We start from the raw sequence: 21,653 nt of genomic DNA on the forward strand, positions 1-21,653 counted from the left end.
GAAAAAAGACACGTTTCTCTTCTATACTTTTCAAATTATTGGACGTTCTCCAAAAAAAATATCTAATATATATGTATATACAAATACATAATCCTTGGTTATACAATATTGAGTGTATAAATTTTGGCAGAAATATATATTTGCGTATATGCCATTAAATCTCGAATTTAATTGAGATTTATTATATATATATGAAAAATCCATCAAGTCCTCTAAACATATATGAAGAGATAGTCTCTCTCTCTCTCTTATAAAAGGTCGCATATCTATCGTCGCATTAGTGGCTAGTTATGGTCATTTGGCCAATTCAGGTCGACATCCGTTTTAAAGGCGCGCACATACATGCAACATTTGTTCGCGTGTAGGCAAACGCTTTGTTTTATTATACAAGCCAAAACGCCCACAGGATCGTGCAACTTTTATATATATATATATATATGAAATTGACGTTTCAGAGAGAAAAACCGGTCATTGACTTTAATAAACTTTATTATTTGTAAAATGTTGAGAAAAAAAAAATCAATTTAACATTGCGTGCATAAACTGTATGTGTTGTGCTTTCTATAATAATGTAGAAAAAAAATGTGAGTTTTCTTTTTTATAGAAATTTTATTTTAAAAAAATGGGGTTTTTAAAATTTTTTTTGGTATTGGAATTGATTTATATAGTTTTTGAAATTGTTATTTTAAATAATTAAAAATTGATTCAAAATTAAAATTTATCCTAGAAAAAATATGTTTTTTTTTTTTATATAATTATGGCGATTTTGTTCGGGAGAATATAATATATATTAAAATAATCTAAAACGCATGTTCGCTGAACTGTAATTTTGAAGTTACTATATATCCTTTTAGTGTGCATGACAAATATTAAGTTCAATAACCTGAAACGTGATCAGATTTAACGTGATTCGTCTATAAAGAGCCTTGACTGCAACCTTACTCTATCTTTTCATCGTCAAACGACGTTGACGTTTTCAAGCTTTGTCATATATGCAAATATCTATCTCTAAAAGCTAAATGCTTAAGCTTAATGGCCTTTAAAAAATAATCTTCACTCGTTTATATACACATATATAAAGATATATTGCTTTTATATATGGGTTTATGTCATTTTTTTATATATAAAAATATATTATATAAAAAATATATAAAAATGTCTAATTCACCCAATTTTCATTTGTTTGAATTTTTAATTGCACGAATTCTAATTTAATTACGCATAATATAAAAAAATTACCGACATAGAAATCTACCTTACCAACTGATGGTAAAATTCTTTGAGAAAATTCCAGGAATTTTTTTATTATCAGTCGGTAAAGTAGATTTCTGTGTCGGTAATTTTTTTATATTATGCGTAATTAAATTAAAAATGATAAATTAATATTTTTTATCATTTCTTTGCGCTTAGTGAAAGAATTTAAAATGTTTTTTTTATTCTCAAGAACTTATGCTACATCAGTAGAATGTATGAAGAGATATACTTTTTTCCCCTCCTCCTATACATTAAATACTTTTCAAATGTCGTGATATTTCAAATGAAGTAAATAAGGAAGAAATAAATGTCTATATTGGATAAAGGCTTAAGTTCATGAAGAAAAAGTATTATTACTCCTTAAAGTGCATCAAATCTAAAATGGTAAAGTAACTTTGGTTATATAGAATAAATCCTTTACTCTCGTTCAGACATTTATTTCTTCTTTGGCTTTCAAATCTCTAATGATACTTTCTTGGAGAGTAAATAAAATTTCTCATACGTATATAGAAATTGTTCCAATTTTTTTTTTTTTTTGCTTTTATTTTTATTGTATTTTTTCTTCAGATTTTTTTCTATTTTTTTTCTTCATATTTATTGTATTTTTTCACTCTTTTCTTTCTCTCTATATTTTTTAAAATATTTTTTTCTCTTTTTTTACAGACATATACTTTGTTTATTGATACAATTTTTGAAACCAATTTTATCTTTTCTAAAAAATTTCAAAAAAAAAATCTTTATTTTTTTGAAATTAAAAAAAACATTTTTTTTTTAAATTTTTATCGATTTTTCTCATGTAACTGAATGTGTTATATAACAAAATTTATTTCTTCGAAGTGTATTTGTTTAAATAGTTATATACATATATATATATATATACTTGTCTGTTGTGAGTCTCCACGCGAAGAACGTATATACGCGTTCTCTTGTCTGTGACTCATAGGGCAAGATCCTTAGACACAAAGAGCTTGCACTAATTTGATTATACTCAAAGAAATATTCACACGCGCGCCGCGACAAAGTATTATTCATATGAAGCGCATATATTAAAATAATTATACCTTCATTATAAGTAATTTAACTTAAGTACAATCATTTAATTCTCAATTATTAATAAAAAAAAAATAAATAAACCTACAATTTTAATTACCATTAAAAATATTAAATAATTATTAAAACTATTAAATAATTATTAAATATATTTGTACAGAAAATGCGCATATGTATATATTAACATTGACAATTGTTTCATTTATCTGCATCACACTGACATAAATTTTAAAACATTCAAGTATTTATGATTTATCACACAAAAGTCAATAAATGAATTTGTTTCTCATTATCATGAAAATATGATTTGCGTATATTATAAAGATTTTTTTTTGTTCATGATAAATAAAAAGTATTTTTTTAAATCATAATATTTGCCTAATTACTTATAATACTTATATTTATTTAATTTCATAATAAATATTATTTTTGTTTCGTTAAAATAATAATATTAATAATATTTTAATTATTATTGTTATTATTATAATTCTTAATAATTACTGATGGTAAAAAATTTTGAAAAATAAAAATACAAAAATACCGACACAGAAATCTACCTTACCGACTAATGGTAAAACAGTAGTTAAAAATAAAGATATAAAAATTACCGACATAGAAATCTATTTTTCCGACTGATGGTAAAACAGTTTTTTTTGAAAAATGAAAATATATAAAAAAAATGTCGGTAATTTTTTTTATATTTTATGTTTAAAAGGTGTTTTACCATCGGTCCTTAAAGTAGATTTCTATGTCGGTAATTTTTATATTTTTACGTTCAAAAAGGCGTCATACCATCAATCGGTAAGGTAGATTTCTGTATCGGTAATTTGTATATTTTCATTTTTCAAAAAAAAAACTGTTTACCATCAGTTGGTAAGGTAGATTTCTGTGTCGGTATTTTTATTTTTCATTTTTCAAAAATTCTTTTACCATCAGTCGATAAGGTTGATTTCTAGGTCGATAATTTTTTATATATTTATTTAAAAAATTTTTTTTACTATCTTGTTAATTTTTTAATCATGTACATAGATTAAAATCTAAATTAATCTACTATATTTGTGATTGATAGTTATAATTTGTGGTTTTATATATAATTTTTTTTTACTGATTTTTTGCAACAAAGTAGTGCCCTCATTTTGCGAATAACATGAAATAATAGTTGGATATAAACGATATAGTTGATTAGGATGTCTGGTAAAATATGCATACGTTAACAATATAATACCATATGAACGGTTGAACCTTGATACGAATGATTATTTATTTTGTAAATTGGTACAAGTGATACTCGTTCTTGTTGTATAACAATGATCAATGATCATTCTCCATACATTGTCCCTATAATTCAAAGAATATGTTTTATTAAAAAAAAAATCAATAAATTCATTAAAGACATTTAATTTTCAAAAACCAAAAAAAAATTATTTTCTCCTATTTTTACTTATAAGTTTTTATTTTGTAATTTTTTTTAATATTATTATTAGCAAATATTTTTTTAACTTTAATATTTATTATTAAAATTATTATAATTTCAAATTTGACAATAAAAAAATTTTGAAGTTAGATCGGTGATAAAAGATAAAATTGGTCATTCATTAAAAAAAAATTTATTGCAAAAAAAAAAAAAAATACGTGGAAAAGACAAGGTTTTTTTTTATCTTTTAGAAATGTCACAAATTTGCACAATTATTTGTATCCAGTTACCCAAATATCCTTCAATTTTATCTTTTGATTTACAATACTCACGACGTACTTGTTTTCCATGCAAAGGAATATGTAACAGTCGTTTAGCGCCACGAAAACGCTACGAATGAATAATAGTGATATGTGTATTTTTTTTTTTTGTTTTGTTTTGTTTAAAAATACATTTTTTTAGTGAAAAATAAATATTTATAATTATTATTCAAAATGTATCATAATTTGACAAAGTAAAGTGTTTTTCTTTTTAATTAATTTTTTTTTTTTTAATAATTTGACAAGTCGAATAATTTTTTTTTTTTGCAATAAAAAAATGAAATAATGTTACATTATGAAAATAAGTTTTTTAATTGAGATGAAAATTGATGTCAATATATCGATTTTATTTAATAAATTACTATTCATTTTTTATTTATTTTATTTATAATAATAAAAGTAAAAATATTTGTACACTAGTATTAATTATTTAATTATTATCTTCACGTATATATATATATAATTAAAATATATACTTGAACCGGAAACTGATTGATAATGAACATCCTGTTTTTTTCTGTCAATTTATTTGCAATAAAAATTAATTACACAAAGTGCAATGAAAGTATTTTGCAAATTATTATCTGAATAAATGATAGGAAAGTAACCTTGACATTCATCTTGAATAGTAATATGATTATAATATAATGTCTGTCCAGTGAAAAAAAAAAATGTTAATGCAAATGTTTTTTTTTTTTGTGCAATCAAACTGTCAAGTACAGACTCGAAAGGAAAATAAATTACTATAATGATAAAATTGACAGAGAAATTTATAGAAAATTTGTTTCATAAATTTATTCTAATAATTATTATAGTAACAAAATTTTTCAAAAAAATATATTTTTGTTGATTAAAAAAAAAATGAAAATTTTTTTTATTTTTTACAGAAAATAATAATTTTATATTTTTATAGAAAATTGAAATTGAAAGTTCTAATACAAACTTCAATTTGATTTCATTAAAAATTTTCACACAATGTAACCGGTTTTATTGTCACACTTTCTCCATATTTTTATACTTTCACTTGAGTCTCAAATATAAACTACATTTTCCTTTTTTTTTAATATTGACATCAAATTGATTAATTTTTATTTAAAAATAATTAATTATTAATCACAATATATGAACTAGAATAAAATAATTCAAAAGGAAAATATTTTTCTTGTGAGGATATTTTTTTTTTTATTGAAATTAATTTTATGGTATTATTTAATTATTTACTAGGAATTAAATTAATATTTTATAATTTAATTAAAATTGTTAAAATATTTAAAATTATTCATAATAATTAATAATATTATTATTATTTGAAATATTAATTAATATTTTTATAAAATATTTTTTTAGAATGAAATAATTAATAATTTTTCTTTATTTTCAGGCCTAGTACCGTGTCAGCGGAGGAGGGAATTCCAAATGGAGGACTAGGCTCAAAATTAAAATGTCCAACGCCCATATCACGATTGAGGGTGGAAAAAATCGAGGGTGGCCTCATGGTGGCGGGTGTTGTAATTGCAGCAAATTGTCAAATTGCTTTACCTGCATTCGGATTTCTTTTTATGCTTGTTGGATCAGTACTTACAGGTTAGTATTCTTTTTTTTTTATTTTATTTTTATTTTAATAATTTATCTATTTTTTTTTCTATACAATCACGATAAACGAGAAAATTTTAAGATTTCTTTTTATGGAAATAAAAAAAAAATTATAGAATTTTAATAAAATAAATTTATAGAAATTTTAATAGAAAAAATACAATTTAATTAATAATTAATAATTAATAATTAATAAATACAATTTAAAAAAAGCTGATGGCTTTTTATATTTATTCACAGTTTTTCTAAATAGTAAAAGATTTTAATAACATCAATATCAAAATATTTACACGAGGTTAATGAAAAATGCAAACAAAAAAATCGAACGTGATTGATCGTGCAAAATTTGATTGCAATATATATCTGCAGGTTATACAATTTATAAAAGAGTCAGCTCATTTTACAGAAGCTATTTTTTTTAAAGTTAAATTTAAATTCGTTGCAAAAATTTTGTTTAACTGATAAATTTTTCTTTTAAAAAAAAAAAAAAAAATTTCAATTTGTTTTAAATATAATATTAAGTAATAGTAATAATTTATATCGAAATGCAGTTTCCCCTTTTTTTTTTTCTTTTTCGCTAAAATCCAAATAAAAATCGAAATTCACAAGGATATGGAATAATCCGTTCATTATGTTAACACATATCAATTACGTAATAAGTCGCGGGTCGGATCAGGTCATTTGAAAATATATATACTTAAATTATTGAAATTTATTTTCAGAACAAAAAAGTAAATTTTCAATAATAAAATTTCTCGCGAGCATTCTTCTTGAAATATATATTATTCGATAGAATCAATTTTTGTATTCATGGACCAAAAATAAATTTTGTCTCCTTTGACCTTTTGTGCTCTATATTAAAATTATTCGATTATTTAAAAAAAAAAAAAAAAAAATGAAAAAAGTTCTCGATTTTTATTTTTACGAGTCGTTGGATTTTTCTCGAATTTCTCTGCCAGAAATAGGATTAAAAATAATTCTATTATCATTATTATCCGTAATTGACCTTATTTTAATCCATTTGCGTCCATCAATTTTGTTCATCTAATTTTAATCCTTTATCTTCTTTTTTTTTGTAATATGCAATCAATTTTTTATTCTCTCGGAAAATTTGATGCCTATTTTTAATTTCTTGACAAGGATTTATTTCCCTTAATAAATAAAATTATGTAATCGAATTGGGGATTTTTTGTAAATCGAAGAGAATATATTTTTTTTTAATTGAATTTAATATATTTGTTTTATGTAATTTTTTTTTTTTTGTTTTTAAAAATCATTAATGAATTTTTTAGCCGCATATTAAATTCGAATAAAAAAAAAAATATGTAATTTCAGAGGATGACCATTGTTAGCAGAGTATGGTAATGACAGAAACAATTATTATTATTATTGGATCTATATATTCCTGAGTGATTATATAATCACCTGGCAACAACGTGACCGAGAAAACGAACGTAATACAAGATTTACAGGGGGTTAATTCTGAAAGAACAATGTTACGTTGCTGATTTGATTACATTATGCAAACAAATCTGACAAATATCTATATACAGTGAAACCATATATTATATTGAAAATTTGTCCAAGAGTTTGTGAGAACCAACATTTGACTTATTTTCAAGTCTGTGTGTCTCGTAAAGTTGCGAAACTATATATATATCCTCTTCAATATTTAGGTCATACAACTTTTATATATTTTTGGCTCTCTTGAGAATGTTTTTCGAAAATCTATACAGACATTTGTAGTTTATTATTTATGAAATGAAAAAAATTAGTTTCTTAAAAAAAATTCAAAAATCAAATTTTTATTTATTAAATTTAAATAAAAAAAATTTCTCTTTATAGAAAGAAGAAAATATCTTCGAAAATTAACCGCGCAATATATTTAAAAAAAAAAAGTATTTCAAGAATTGCAAAAGACACGAAAAGATCAAAGGCACGAAAAAGCATTCTAGACAAATTGGATCTTAAAATGGAACTTTGAAAAAGTCAATATTAAGAGAAAAATCTAAATTGAGTGAGAAAAAAAAAAAAAAATTCTTATGACATGGTCTACATTCCTTGCTTTTGATAAATGAATTTTTCATTGCAACTATATATAGATATTATTTTTTTCAATGAAGGTCTTGATTTTTCACTATTTTACTTCTCTCGATTTTTCTTGATGAAATTAAATTGTACCCTTATTCTTATACTATATCGAATGAAGACCTATAGAAATAAGAACAAGGTTTTACTAAAATACATTTTTATTGATGATTACTTCCTCATTTTAAAATATTCCCTCATTTTATAATAATACTTTCTATACAATTTCTTTCAGTATTCTCTTTCTCTTCCAGTTTTCATTAAAATTAGAAATTCTACTTATCTCCGCGAATTTAGTTTAATTGAGGTTTAAAGTGGAACAAGAAAATTGTATTTTTTTTTAAACAAGAATCTCATTTTACAGTAAATAATTATAATATTAATATAAATTTTTTACTATTTCTAATATATAAAATAAAATTATAATAACAAAATACAAAAATTTTCTCTTTTTTATTTTAATAAAGTAAAAAATATTGTCAGAAGAATATAATCAGTGTAAAAACAATGTTCGCTGTTGAATGAAGCCGGTAAATTTTCTTTTCATTTTTTAAAAAGTAAAGGTCTTTTAAAATCTGACGTCAACGTATATAAAACAAGGATTTTATTACTTTGAAACCTTCCACTTCAAGTACCTTAACTCTAAGGAACTATCTCTTGACATTTTTATTGCTCAAGGTGTTATTTTTTTTTTTCACGTCAAATGATATCTGAAATTTATAAATATAAAATTCATTTTGTTATGTAAAAATCGTCAATTTTTTTTTTTTTTTTATTATAAATTGAAAAATTTTTCCAAAGAAAAACTTGGAATACGATTATTATTAATGATGCTATATTTAGTTCGATATGATATAAAAGAATCTTTGAGAAGAATATTTCTTTGTTCAATTTCAAAGTGACGTTTGTATTCGAGAGAAAAAAATGTTCTATATAAATGAATTATAGAAATTTTTTTTTGCAAATTTCATTCAAATATATTTTTTTATTAAAATAATATTTTTTGAGCAATTATTTTCTTTTTTGAAATATTTTTTATTTACAAAAATTTTTAAAATTTACAAAAATTTACAAAAATCACAAAATTATACTAAATTGTAATTTTATTTTTAAAATTAATTTTTCTAGTATATTAATGATAATTTAAATTTTTTTTAGCGGCATCGTATCGAGGTCCTGGCCAGCATGAGGATAAGGATTCGTATGCATCGAGAATTGCTTTGACAGGAAATTCCAGGATCTTAGGACCAATATGCATTGTTGTTGGTGCTCTAATGCTTGCCTTGGGTGTATTTCTCTGTATGTTAACGAGACGTGCGAGAAGAAGAGAAAGGCGTGTTGGTTTCCATTGTCCTTTGCATGGGGATTTTTATCCATTGAGTCCCGTTCAGGGCATCAAAATTCTCAGTAAGTCACATAAAAATTATATAATTTTTCTCGTGAAGGAAAATTAAAGTTCATTTTTTTAAAATCTGACAATTTTCAAATAAAATTTTTATTTAATGAAAATATTCCAAAACTTTTCAATTAAAATAATATAAATTCTCGAATTTATATATTTCAAATTTTTCTCAAATATTGAAAAAAAATAGAATTTGATCAAAACTATTGAAATTAGTTTTCAAATAAGGAAAAAATAAAATTAAAAAGAATCTTATTTTAGAATATTTTCTCATGCGATTATTTTTACCAATAATTGTGCTTTTTAGAAATGAAAAAAAAAACATGCAAAAAAAAAAAATGAAACCACCCATAATTGTTCGATAATAATCTTGAATTTGTAAAGAAATATTTTTTTTTTTTTTGACTGTGGGGAAACTTCCCAGACGTATAATTTGCATCGAGTTTTGAAACAAGTAAAATACATGAAAGTAAGACATGATTTGCGGTCAAGAAACATCTTCTCATCTTTTATTATAAAATGTTTTTTTTTTCATTTTCACGCTAGATATCTTTTAATTTCTTGTAATTTTTATTTATTTTCACTAAAAATTTTTAAAAATTTTTCATTTCAATTCATAATCTTTTAAAAATATTCATTATTTACTTAATTTTTTCAAAGTAAAAAAAGAATTGACAAATTTCGAATAAATATTTTTTAATGTCAATTAATATTTTTGAATAATTGGAATCAAATGAAGAGGCTTTTATAATTATGAAAAAAAATGTATTTTAGGTCGTTTATTTCACGTAATGTGAACAACCCGATTTACAGTTGGTTGCATCTTGACACGCGATATTTTAAAACGTTCAAGAGTGCAGTAACTGGTTTTCACGCGGATATTTCGTTCTGCACCAATGGCAAAGTCACGCCTTTACATGCTCGACACGCCAAAGAGGTCAAAGTTAGGAACACACGGCACTCAAGTCTTACAAGTTGACCTCATTATGAAGTGACAAATTGCAACACCTTTTTTTTTTTTTTTTTTCTTTTTCTTAATCAGTTTATAAACGAAGGTCAACGTCGTTAATCGACGACTTATAATCATCTCAATAGCTAATCCGTTACATCGAAAAAAAAAAAATCTTCCTTAATAATCCGTTATTTACGCAAATAATTTTCTTATCCCGTTAAATTTTTTGAACTTTGTTTTCTATTTATTTTATCAAAAATAATAAAAAAAAATTACTTCAAATTTTACAGAATCTTGGATTTTGAACCAGTTTAGAAAAAAAAGAAGAGAAATTAAAAATAATTGGCTTATGTATTTCGTCTCTTTATTCGAAGGGGAATGAAAAATAAAAAAGAAATTTGAAATGTCAGCAACAGTCGATCTCGTGAAAATCTATTGAATCCTTGGAGCTTAGTTCAGAAAAAAGCTGTAAAGAAACTCGTTGTGAAAATTTGCGATAAATTGCAATCTTTACTATTTGGCAAATTTGAACAATTCATCGAGCGAGATTCTTTTTTTTTCTCGTAACAATGTTCGTGCCAATTTGTCTGAATTCAGTACGAGGCTAGGCTAAATAACTGGATTGGAGGAATTCAGGCTAATGGCGAGTCTATCATTATATTACAATATTGTCGATAATCAGAAGAAGAAGAAGCATTATTCCCTAATTTTTTTTTGTCATCTCGCGTATAAAAAAGCAGAGAAAAGAAAATTTTTTTTATAGTAAACTGATTTTTTTTTCACTATAGTTCAATTAGGCTGAAAGTTCGGGCTTAAAATTAAATTTTCGATTTACAAAAAGAAAAAAAAATTTGATTTTTTAAAAAAAAAATTTTTTTTGCACTACTAGATAAAATGGAATAATGCATACAAAAAAAAATTCCAGTTGAAGCAAATTAAAAATTTTCCATCACAGATTGCAAACAGTTTGACAAATTGACTTAATAAATCAGAGAACGGGCTCTTGATCTTTTTTTTTTTTTTACTTCATATTAACTCGATGAGCATTTTAGCTGAATTGCAGAAAATTTAATATTCAATGTCAATTTTGTGATGAGAAAAAAGGAATTTAAAAAATTAATTTAAAAATAAAAAAAAAGTACAAAAAATACTCGCAATTTTTTTTTATCAAATTTTTGTGGCAAGTTTTAATGAAATGTAAAAAAAATTTTTGAAAAAGGGGATAATATAAAATTATATTGAAATTTACATTTCTCTGCTATTGTCTGTGTTGGCGAAATTTATTCTTGTAAGAAGCATTGCGTCACTTTAATTAATCGACCAGGGAACCACGGGAGCAACACTGACGTCATTATGACTGCAGCGGTTGTGTGTGTATATAGTAAATGGTTATAGGTAACTAGGTGACTCCCGGGGTCTATGACATTCTATACTGTTGAGAGATCGACCCTCATGCTCTTCAATTTCTGGTTTCAGTCTCTTATAATCCTCAGTATATGTAATCTCTGGACTTTTCTTTATTATATCCACTTTCTGACCAACTTGGATTGAATTATAATCCTTTCAAATAACTTGTATCTTCACGTTACGTTGATCGCACAGATTCCTTTTTTATATATAAAGAAAATTCACAATTTCTAAAAAATAAAATTTAAAAAATACCAATTTTTTATATTTCCATAGTTAAATAAAAATTATTTTCTATGAAAAGATGGAAAATTATAGTTTATTTTTTAAAAATTTCGATTGAATAAACATTTTTTAATATTAAAAATTGATTTTATATAAAAATTCGATATCTATCGTTTACTTTTTTTTCTCCTGCTCTATATTTCAAATTATTGGCGAGAAAAATATCTACGAAATGTGCTCGGTGATTTATTTTATTTTAATTGCATTTAAATATTCCATTCGCGTCTCCTCTTATGTATGATTATATATATAAATCCTTTTTCAAAAATTAATGACCATAGCCCAATGGAGATTCAGGTCGATTAAATGCGTTGCACGTTTATATAATATTCGCTTTTCGTAAAGGTCAGGTCAGAGGATAAGTGACTGTCGAGTGCAACAGCACTGGAAGGTCATAGATAAAGAATGATTAATTTTCCTCCCCATTTTCAAGTGTGAGGTGTAAAATGAGAACCGTGTATAAATTTTTCACACAAGAGAGTGTAAAGCCGGAAATTGCCAATAATCAATTACAAAATAAATAATGTTAGATTTTTACAAAGCTTTCTTTTTTTTCTTGGAGAATTTTTTTTTTTCTAAATAAAAATATTTAATGATATAATAATTTTTTGACAATTTTTTGTATAATCAATTTTTACAGAAATAGAGGATGAGGGAGTGTGTGAAGGAAAAAAAAAATCCTGTCAGTTTCTTGATCGAGTGCTTTTAGAATTTATTCATTCGAATTGTACTTGAAGCATTTTCCAATATAACTTTGAACTCTCTTTCTTCATGTTTTAAAAATATTCTGATTTCAATTTTTTATAGAATTTTTTTTGTTTAATCGAACGTTCAATATTTTTCGAAAATAAATGGAATCAAAAAATGTTTTTTGCAAAAATTTTCTTTTTAAGTTTTAATAAGTTTTCAAATTATTGAAGATTGAAACTTTTAGAGAAAGATATTATATAGAAAAAAATAAATTGAAGTATCGAAAAGTTCAAAGAAAAAAAAGGGGGAAAAGAAAAATTTAGAGATAAAAAAAAGCCAATAATTAGAGAGTTGTTTCTTTGTCCAAAACTTTGCAATTTGTCGTTTAATAATTTCTCGAAATTCCCATTTTATGTTCAGAAATAAATAATAAAATAGATTTAGAAATTCAGAAATATTGTTTCTGTTCTAAATTCTCGTTCAAAAAGTATTGTAGAATAATTGAATAATTAAATTATTGCACATTTTACAATAAAAATATAAATTTTAAATTAATTTTCTTCGCGATGTAAAATTCTAGCAAAAAAAAAAAAAATCGAAGGGTTTAAAATTTTGTCAAGTGTAAAAAGCTCAATGATCAAGGCTAGAACTTGACTTTGTTCTTCACACACCCTTTACTTCGTATACCACGTTCGATTATTATATCAAAGGGTTTTCGTTTTCTTAAAGTAGATACATTCAAAGTTTTAAATTTAATTTTTTAAATCTCAAAAATCTGTTTTTATAACAATGTGTTTTTTTTCCAAATTATTAAATTATTTATTTATGTAATAAACAAATAAAATAAAATAAAATTTTTGCATGTTTTGTAGAAAAAAAATAATTGTATTTATATTGTTTCAGATGGACATGGAAAGAATGAGAGCAGTTGGCCCAGAATTCCGTGTTTTAAAAGACGACCAGTCAATAGTGGAAACGGAAATGCAACCTTGATTTCCCACATGGGCCCACCGCAGTGTCCTCATTCGGTTTTGAACAGTACACGAAGTTCTGTTAGTAGTTCACCACTAAGTCCATGTCCGACGCCAATGCCCTTTTTAGTAACATCCGGTTCCGTCAGGTGAAAAAATAATTTATAATTTTTATTTTTTTTTTTATAGATTTTTTAAAATGAGAGATATTTTTTGTATTTCAATTCAGTTAATTTTTTTTTTACTTCAAAATCTTAGTTTTTAATTAAAAAAAATATTTATTATTAAATATTATTTTTTACCTTATTAAAGTATTATTTATAAGTTATTAAAATATTTTTTTATTTGAAAAAAAAAAAGTTAAAAATTTCCATTTGTTCAGAAATAATAATTTCTGTTTCTTTGCGAATCGTAAAGTTTCTAATAATAGAAAAAAAAAATCGTTTTTGCTTGCATAAAATATTCGTGTCTCAAAGGATTAATTATAATTCTTATTAAACTAATAGAATCGGAAAGTTTTCTTAATTACTAAAAAAGGAAAATACAATTATTACCTTTGAAAATTTGTTTAAGAGGCCTCATATAGAACTTCTATTTTTATTATTTGAACTGATATACCTAGACATATCATTAAATATAAATAAGAGAAAAAGTTTATTCTCAGTGTCTCTACACCTATTATTAAGACCACTTTGTTTTCTCTTGACATTTAAAGTTATAGCACTTAATTTGCAATTTTTTTAAAAAAAAAAGTTATGCGTCTTTCAAATTTTTTTAATTAAACATTGTTCTTTCTATTTTGATTTCTATTGTCTATTTAAAATATATTTTTCGAAATTCGTCAACAAAAAAAAATACGATTTTAATTTCTTTTTTGTTAAAATAAGAAATATCTTTCGTAACTGAAGTAAAAAATAGTTCTTTTTATTTCTTTTTTAATTTTCAAGAAATATTCGAGAAAAACATTTTTCATCTCGAATACTCGCGGTTACATGTAAATATTTTTACATTGCAATTTTAAATTTTGTCATGAATATGTAAATTTTTTTGTTTTATTTATCGTAGTATTTCAAAATATTTCCCTTGTAAATAGAAAAAATATATAGTTTAAATGCAAAAAATTTAAAAATTCCAATAAAAGAACATTTTTTATGATATTTTTGTTTTCTTTCAGTAGCGGAATGGTGCAAAGTGTTGGTGCTAATCTATCACCGGATCAAACATTTGGTTCTATTCGTTCATTATCAGTAACGAGAGAGGTTGCCAGTTTTCCTCTTTCACGAACTCCGACACCTCCACCTCAACACAAGTAAGGGGAAAAAAAAAAACAAAAATAATTTATAATTTTCGATTTTTTAATAATATAATTCCTCTTTTTGATAGAGATTAATTAATTTTTTTTGCAAATTTTTCAGACCAGTATCCGTAGCGAATAGTGATGATCTGGTAAATTTGTCTAGTCCATTAAGAGAAGCATCATCTCCAAGACCGGAAGTTCGTGTGGTTGCACCATCTCATCGACCACCTTCCGGCCTGGTGACAAGCAATAATAATTCGTCAAATCGTAAATCAGTAAGTATCATACTTCCCGAAGAAACCGTTGGATGACCGCAGCATCATCACGGCTTCATTCATCGTTGCGATAAAAATCAACCTTTAATTTAAAACAAAAAAAGTCTCGATTCGCTGACAAAAATCCTCTCTTTTTTAAAAAAAAAAAAAAACCCCTCTTCTTTCTCTCAATATCTCATCAAAATCTCCCCTCATTAAAAAAAATACAAGACTCATTAATAGATTTTTTATATTTAATTAATAAAATAAAAAAAAAAGAAGAAGAAATATTTGTAAATTTCTATATTTACAATAACAATCAGAAAGAATAAAAACTAATCTTCCTGGTTTTTGATTTCTTTCTTATTTCTCCGTTTAATGGAGAATATGGAAAAAAGGGGGAAATTTTGAAAAAAAAAATTAATGAGAAAGAAAGAAGAGTGAAGAATAATTAATTTTTCACGCCGATGTGACAATCAGCGAATTTAAAAAAAAATATCTCAGGAAAGAATTTTTTTTTTCTCAAGGAATGGAACTGACTGATTAATACGCACGATGGTAAAAGTTTTTATATGATTTATTTTCTATGAGGTGTTCATCGAATTTGAGACTTTTATCTTTTCACTACAATTAAAAAGAAAAAAAAATAATGATGAAAAGAGATCAATTTAGCCTTAATATTAATCTATTACTTACATATTATGCTCATTGTTCACTATCTGTTCGGAATTTTATTTTTTTTTTTTAAAGCACCTGTAAAAATGTAAAAAAATAACAACAAATTTTCTTATTATTTCTTCATATCATCTTTATTCTCTCATATGTTCATTGTTAATCTTTTTTTTTTTTTATTTTTCCGATCAGATGGTGAATATTTATTCTAGTCCTATATAATATGAATAATTAGATAGTCAAGGAATCGTGTCAAACAGCGAATGAGATTAGAATATTTTCACGATGAATGGAAATTTAATTCCTAAAAAAAAGGGGGGGGGGTTTCTGTTTCATATTTAAAAGCATATTCCATCTGTCTGTTTAACAGCGATGATTTTAAATGTCCACAGAAATTGAAAAAAAAAAAACAATTTCCACATGGGCAAAAATATATAATTAATTTTTGATAAATTTATTATATAATTTTAGCGATTATTTAATCAGATATTAGAAATTATAATTGAACTGTGGACATTTGACGAGGGGGAAATTAAAATAATGGATTTAAATTTAGAGCACCGATGCTAGAATTATATGAAATGTTGGACAATATATCACATTATGTAATCGTCTGATGTTATATGCTCGGATGTTATTAGCCCGTAGATTATCTGATAATAACGGTTAAATAAACAAATTTCGACAAAGAATTAAGAAAAAAAAGAAAAAAAAACAAGTGATAAATGGAATAGGAAAATTTTGAAACGCGCAAGTGCTTCGACAAATTTATAGGCAATAAATGGGAGTAATATTAATAATTAATATTTCATTAATGAGACAGTTGTCATAACATTTAGTGAAAAAAAAAAAACAGAAAAAGATTAGATAAAAATGTTATTGATCCTTGAACCTTTATTTGGTGCCAAAAGCCGTCATACTAGCAAATTTCTTTTTTTTTAAACTAGATATAAGCTTCGACATGAAAATTCCACGACCTCGTCGATTCATGCTCAAGTTATTCTCATTATCAGTAAATCTTCAATTTTTATTCCTTGACTTTTATTTTAAAAACAGAAAAAAAAACGATTTCCATTTATATTAACAATATCAATTTTAATATTATTTTTTTTACATATATATTTTATTCATTTTTTTTTTAATTTAAGTTTAAATGAATTTTAAAAAATTTATTTTTTTCTCATTTACATGAAACCAATTTTTTTTTTAAATATAAGTTTTTATTAAAATTATAAAATTCTTTAGAAAACAAAAAAAGACTTAAAATAATATCGAGTCGATAAGTTTTTAGTACATGTTTACATTTCCAATATTTTATTTTAATAACAATTAAAATTTATTTAATTATTATAAAATTTAAATTAAGATATTATTGTATGATCTTCTCTTTATCTTACAATCTCAAGATTATCTCAATGCGGTTGACGGCCGTAATAATTAGCTAAGTTTTGTGATAGAAATGATAGATATTAATTATTATAAGATGTACGTATATCTAGAATTATTAATGATTATTATTATTATTATACATAATAACTAGACTTAAAAGGATATATAATATTGTTTTTTTTTTTTTTTTTTTTTTAATATTCACGAATCAATTATGTAAATCAAAGATCAATATTCATAACAATTCATTGACAGCTAAAATGTAATAATTTTCTCCCATTTTTATTTAAAAAAATACAATATGTATACATTATACATATTTAAAAAGAAAAATTATACATATAATAGGTAGAATCTTTATAAGAGGCTGATTAAGTTTAGAATATTCTGATGTATTCGATATACAAATATAAATAACAAAAATATGTCACATTTTTTTAACAATATTAATAATATCGATTTTAATTATTGGTAATTATTAATATATTAATAATTAATAATATTAATATAAATAATATTATTATTATTGTAATAATCGTCAATAATTATCATAATACTATTGCATTCACGATATTATTATAAAAATTTGTCCGCACACAGACACACACGTTGCAATACTTTGAAAATTAAAGCTTTATTTACACTTCCAGTGAGATCAATGAGTTCGATTGAAAAATAATGAATATTATTTTCAAAAGCAAAGAAAAATTGCAATGTATAAATAATGCAGATTTTCTTTTCCGTTTATTTGAGTGAGACTATGAAATTGGGTCACTTCCCATGTAAAAATAATATAGTTTATTTTAATTTTATTTTATATATTATTTTTTTTATATATAAAAAAGAACAATCTGTGCGTTATCATTTAATAAAAATTTTAATGATAAATTTTTATCAAAGAAAAGCAATTTTAAGCGCTCTTTGATATTTGAAAATTTATTTATTTTTGAATTGCTTTTCTTTTTTTTTTAATGAAAAATGCATTAATGGATTTTAATTACTTTAATTAATATATTAATACTTAATTAAATATTAATTATTGATATATTAATACCATTAATTTATTAAATACTCATTATATATTATTGATGATTAATATTAATATGTTGCAAAATATAATTAAGTAACAATTTATTAGAATATTATCAGCGAACATGAATTTTTGTAAATTGTAAACATTTAAGAACCTCATTTGTATAATATAATTGTATTTTTTATCGTATCTGAAAAGTAATTTTTGAATATCCGCTATCGTTAAAAATATATATATATACATAAATAGATACAGTGTATACTTAGTAATATTTACATATTATACATTCATTTTATTAGCACTCATCATTGTGCATCAATTATAACGGTAAACGACGTCGAATATCGTCGTATTTCCGCTATTTGTATATTGGCCTAAGAAATAAATGCATTCTCTGCATCATACGATTTAAAAAAAAAATACAAATCTTTTTATTATTCACGTCCTTTTAACAAAAATTTGCCTTTAGTTGAAAATATTTATTTTGTTAGGAACTTTGTTAGGAATTAATTAAAATCGAAAATAAATTAATTAAATTTCAATTTTATTTCTATATTTATTTTCAAGTATACAATTTTTTTTTTACATTGTTTTAGGAATTCGAAATTCTTATTTTTTTACGAAAAAGTTTTTTTTAAGACATTTTCGTAAATAGCGAACAATTAAAATTTGAGGTCTCATTTCAAAATTTTGTCGCACTTCTACTGGCTCGAGAACCTGGAACGATATATGTAAGTACTTATTTTTAAAAATAGAAGTTAATTATTTTTTCATAATAATTTTTTTTTTTTTTAAATTAATTATGGAATTATAATTTATTTTTAATGAATAATATAATGTTAATTATTACCTGATCGCCTTCAAGACGATTTAAAAATGTGACACAAACAATTGCTGATTTAATTTTAGCAAAATGAGTGAGTGCCCCAAAGCAGACACATTCCATTTCAATATTTAAAACTCCACAATTTTGCAATTTTTTGAGATAATTCATACGATCATTTTCGGTAAATGTACAAAAAGCACCATCAAGACGACCCTGTCCTTCATAAAAATCATTGGCGCACATTGTTTTTCCCACTTTTATTTCATAATCATCATTGGGAAGAGCGAGATCCTCCAATTCTTTTACTAAATTTTGATCAAATATTGCAGGTCTTTTGACTAATTTACCAGCGACTGCCTTTTTTTTTTTTTGAAAATAAAATTAATTTCTTTGAAATTTAAATAATTAAAAATTATAAATAATTATAAATAATTTTTAAATTAGAGTAGAATTATTATTTTTAGCTTTAAAATTTACTGTTTCGAAGTCAGGTCTCAAAAGTTCATCAACTGCACCATTTGTAATGACAATAGTTCCCGGTTTTACACCAATACCTCCACTACTGCCAATTCGAAAAATTATTGGATCCCTTGCTTCGGCATAATGTAATAATTTAAAAATTTCTATTAACAAAATACTGAGTGAAGGAACTCCCATTCCATGCTAAAAATAATTATAAAAATCATATTTATATATATCGATCATTAAACTTGCAATTTTTTTTAAATAATAATTTTTATCCAAATTTTACAAGAAATAAAATTTTTAATCGCACAAGAAAATTAATTAAGAAAAAATTTTAATTTAGTCAATTATTAATTTCAATTTAAATCAATTATTTTTTTTTTTTTGATTAGAGATACCTACACTTATTGATAGAACTGGACCTATTTTATAAATTGCATAACGATGAGAATGTTTTGAATAATCAATCACTTTAGTTTCAGTTTCAAACATGTCGGACATTTCTTTTTCGACATAATAAGCAAATTCTTTCATTCTACACTCAGTCCCACCAGTGCAAATAAACTGAAATTTAAAATTAATTACATTCCCTTTAGTAAATTAAAAATTTAATTCAAATATTACATTAAAATTAATTTTTATCATTATTTATAGTGGAGGATAAATTTCAATTTCAAAATTAAATGTTTGAAAAAATATTATCAGTTTTTTTCTTTTTTACAAATTAAATAATATTCTAAAGCGAGAATTTAAATAATTTAAAAAATTTTTTCCAATCAAATAATTATGAAAAGAAAATTTGTCCTTCATTCTATTTAAATTATTAATTATTCAAAATTTTTGTTTTTACTTTAACATCACCAAACATTTTCTTCAAATCATGTACACTTGTGTCAAATCCAAGATGATAGAGAACGTCATTCTTTAAATTTTTCACATAAGGATTTTGTAGTTTTATTAAACCATTATCATTTCTATAAAAAAGGAAATTCTTAAATTTTTTCTATTTTAGAAAAAGAAATTTTAAAATACAAATTTAGAAAATATAAATAAATAAATTATTATATATTAATTATATTATTAATTAATAATAGTAAATTTTTTTCAATATTAAAAATAAATTTAAAAAAAAAAATACTTTTTTTACCTTTGATTTTCATTCATTTCATTAGTTGTATTCATTATCAAAATAATTTCTATATCACAGAAAACAAAAGGAAAAATTTCGATAACTTTACCCTGAAGTATACTTGACGGTTAAAAACTTACTGAGAATTCTTAAATCATATGATTCATGTTCACAACTGAAGAATCTTATCCATAGTCAACGCCCACTTTTAATAAATTCTTTGGTGACACGTTTTTATTTCATATAATATTTAATTATCTTTCTCCTCAGTATAATTTTTCTCAGTGTATTAAAAAAAAAAAAGATCTACTAACTAAAAAATAATAAACTTCCAATAATTCTGTCAAGCAGTTTTTTTTTTTTTTTTTTTTATTGTCCTTTTATAACGTAACGCACATTCAACAATATTTTTTTGTTTTTAGATATATAACTCGTAGCATTTCGTAAAAGGACATATTTTTCGATACAGCATAAATATTTTTTTTTTAAATTGAATTACTCTTGGCTGCAAATGCGATCACAACAATAATGTACAGTAATGTCGGTCAATATTTTTAAATATATTTTTTTTTTTTTGGTTTTTTTTTATGTTTTTTGTTTTTTTGGTTTTACAAAGTTTAACAATAACGAATTAATCGCTGAAGTTAAAGCACTTATTTAGTTTATGAACTGATGTTTATAACAATAGCTAACACGCGTAGTAATCTTTATTTCTTTTAATAGAACAGAATTATTTTTTTAATACACAGCATATGTGTTTATTATTATAATTATATTATTAAATACAATATTTGTAATATATTGTGTAATAAAATCGACTTTTACAGGCAATAATTTTTTTTTCTCTTAATAATTATGATAATTTATGAAGAATTCATTTTTCTCAACAATTTCGTGTCTAAATACATTATTATATAGCTGTTTAACAATTATGCATCACAGATATGTCGTTGTTTTATAAAGAAAAGATAAAGAACACGAACATTAAAATCTCAAAGTTTCACAATATGTTTTTTTTTATTAACTTATTACATATATTAATTAATTGAACATTAATTAAATTATTTATATATTAATTAATTAAATAAATAATTTAATTTATTAATTGAACTAATATCAAAATTCGTATTAAATTAGATATTTCATTAGTTTTGAAAATTTC

At 23.4% G+C, this 21,653-nt stretch overlaps 2 protein-coding genes across 4 annotated transcripts in view; one reads left to right on the forward strand and one right to left on the reverse strand.

Moving 5' to 3' along the window:
- Positions 1–16,510, forward strand: part of LOC127289896 (uncharacterized) — a 37,849-nt gene extending 21,339 nt beyond the window's left edge. For 2 of the 3 annotated variants that reach the window (XM_051318148.1, XM_051318149.1), the window contains exons 2-6: positions 5,420–5,622; positions 8,878–9,126; positions 13,359–13,575; positions 14,601–14,735; positions 14,842–16,510. In XM_051318148.1, the coding sequence (XP_051174105.1) occupies positions 5,420–5,622; positions 8,878–9,126; positions 13,359–13,575; positions 14,601–14,735; positions 14,842–15,034 (997 nt within the window). In that variant the 3' untranslated portion in view covers positions 15,035–16,510. The remainder of the gene's footprint in view (positions 1–5,419; positions 5,623–8,877; positions 9,127–13,358; positions 13,576–14,600; positions 14,736–14,841) is intronic. The other variant, XM_051318150.1, reaches the window with a different exon arrangement.
- Positions 16,511–18,598: 2,088 nt separating this feature from the next.
- LOC127289897 (uridine phosphorylase 1-like) lies at positions 18,599–21,502 on the reverse strand. Its single transcript, XM_051318151.1, has 6 exons — positions 20,510–21,502; positions 20,213–20,336; positions 19,765–19,926; positions 19,375–19,560; positions 18,922–19,254; positions 18,599–18,788 (listed from the first exon to the last, which is right to left on the reverse strand). The coding sequence occupies exons 1-6, from the start codon at positions 20,542–20,544 to the stop codon at positions 18,681–18,683; spliced, it is 948 nt and encodes a 315-aa protein (XP_051174108.1). The 5' UTR covers positions 20,545–21,502; the 3' UTR covers positions 18,599–18,680.
- Positions 21,503–21,653: the final 151 nt, after the last annotated feature.

The sequence above is a fragment of the Leptopilina boulardi genome, unplaced genomic scaffold (genome assembly GCF_019393585.1).
Source record: "Leptopilina boulardi isolate dan_hultmark-lab unplaced genomic scaffold, ZJU_Lbou_2.1 LbouV2_51, whole genome shotgun sequence".
Classification (NCBI taxonomy): Eukaryota; Metazoa; Arthropoda; class Insecta; order Hymenoptera; family Figitidae; genus Leptopilina; species Leptopilina boulardi.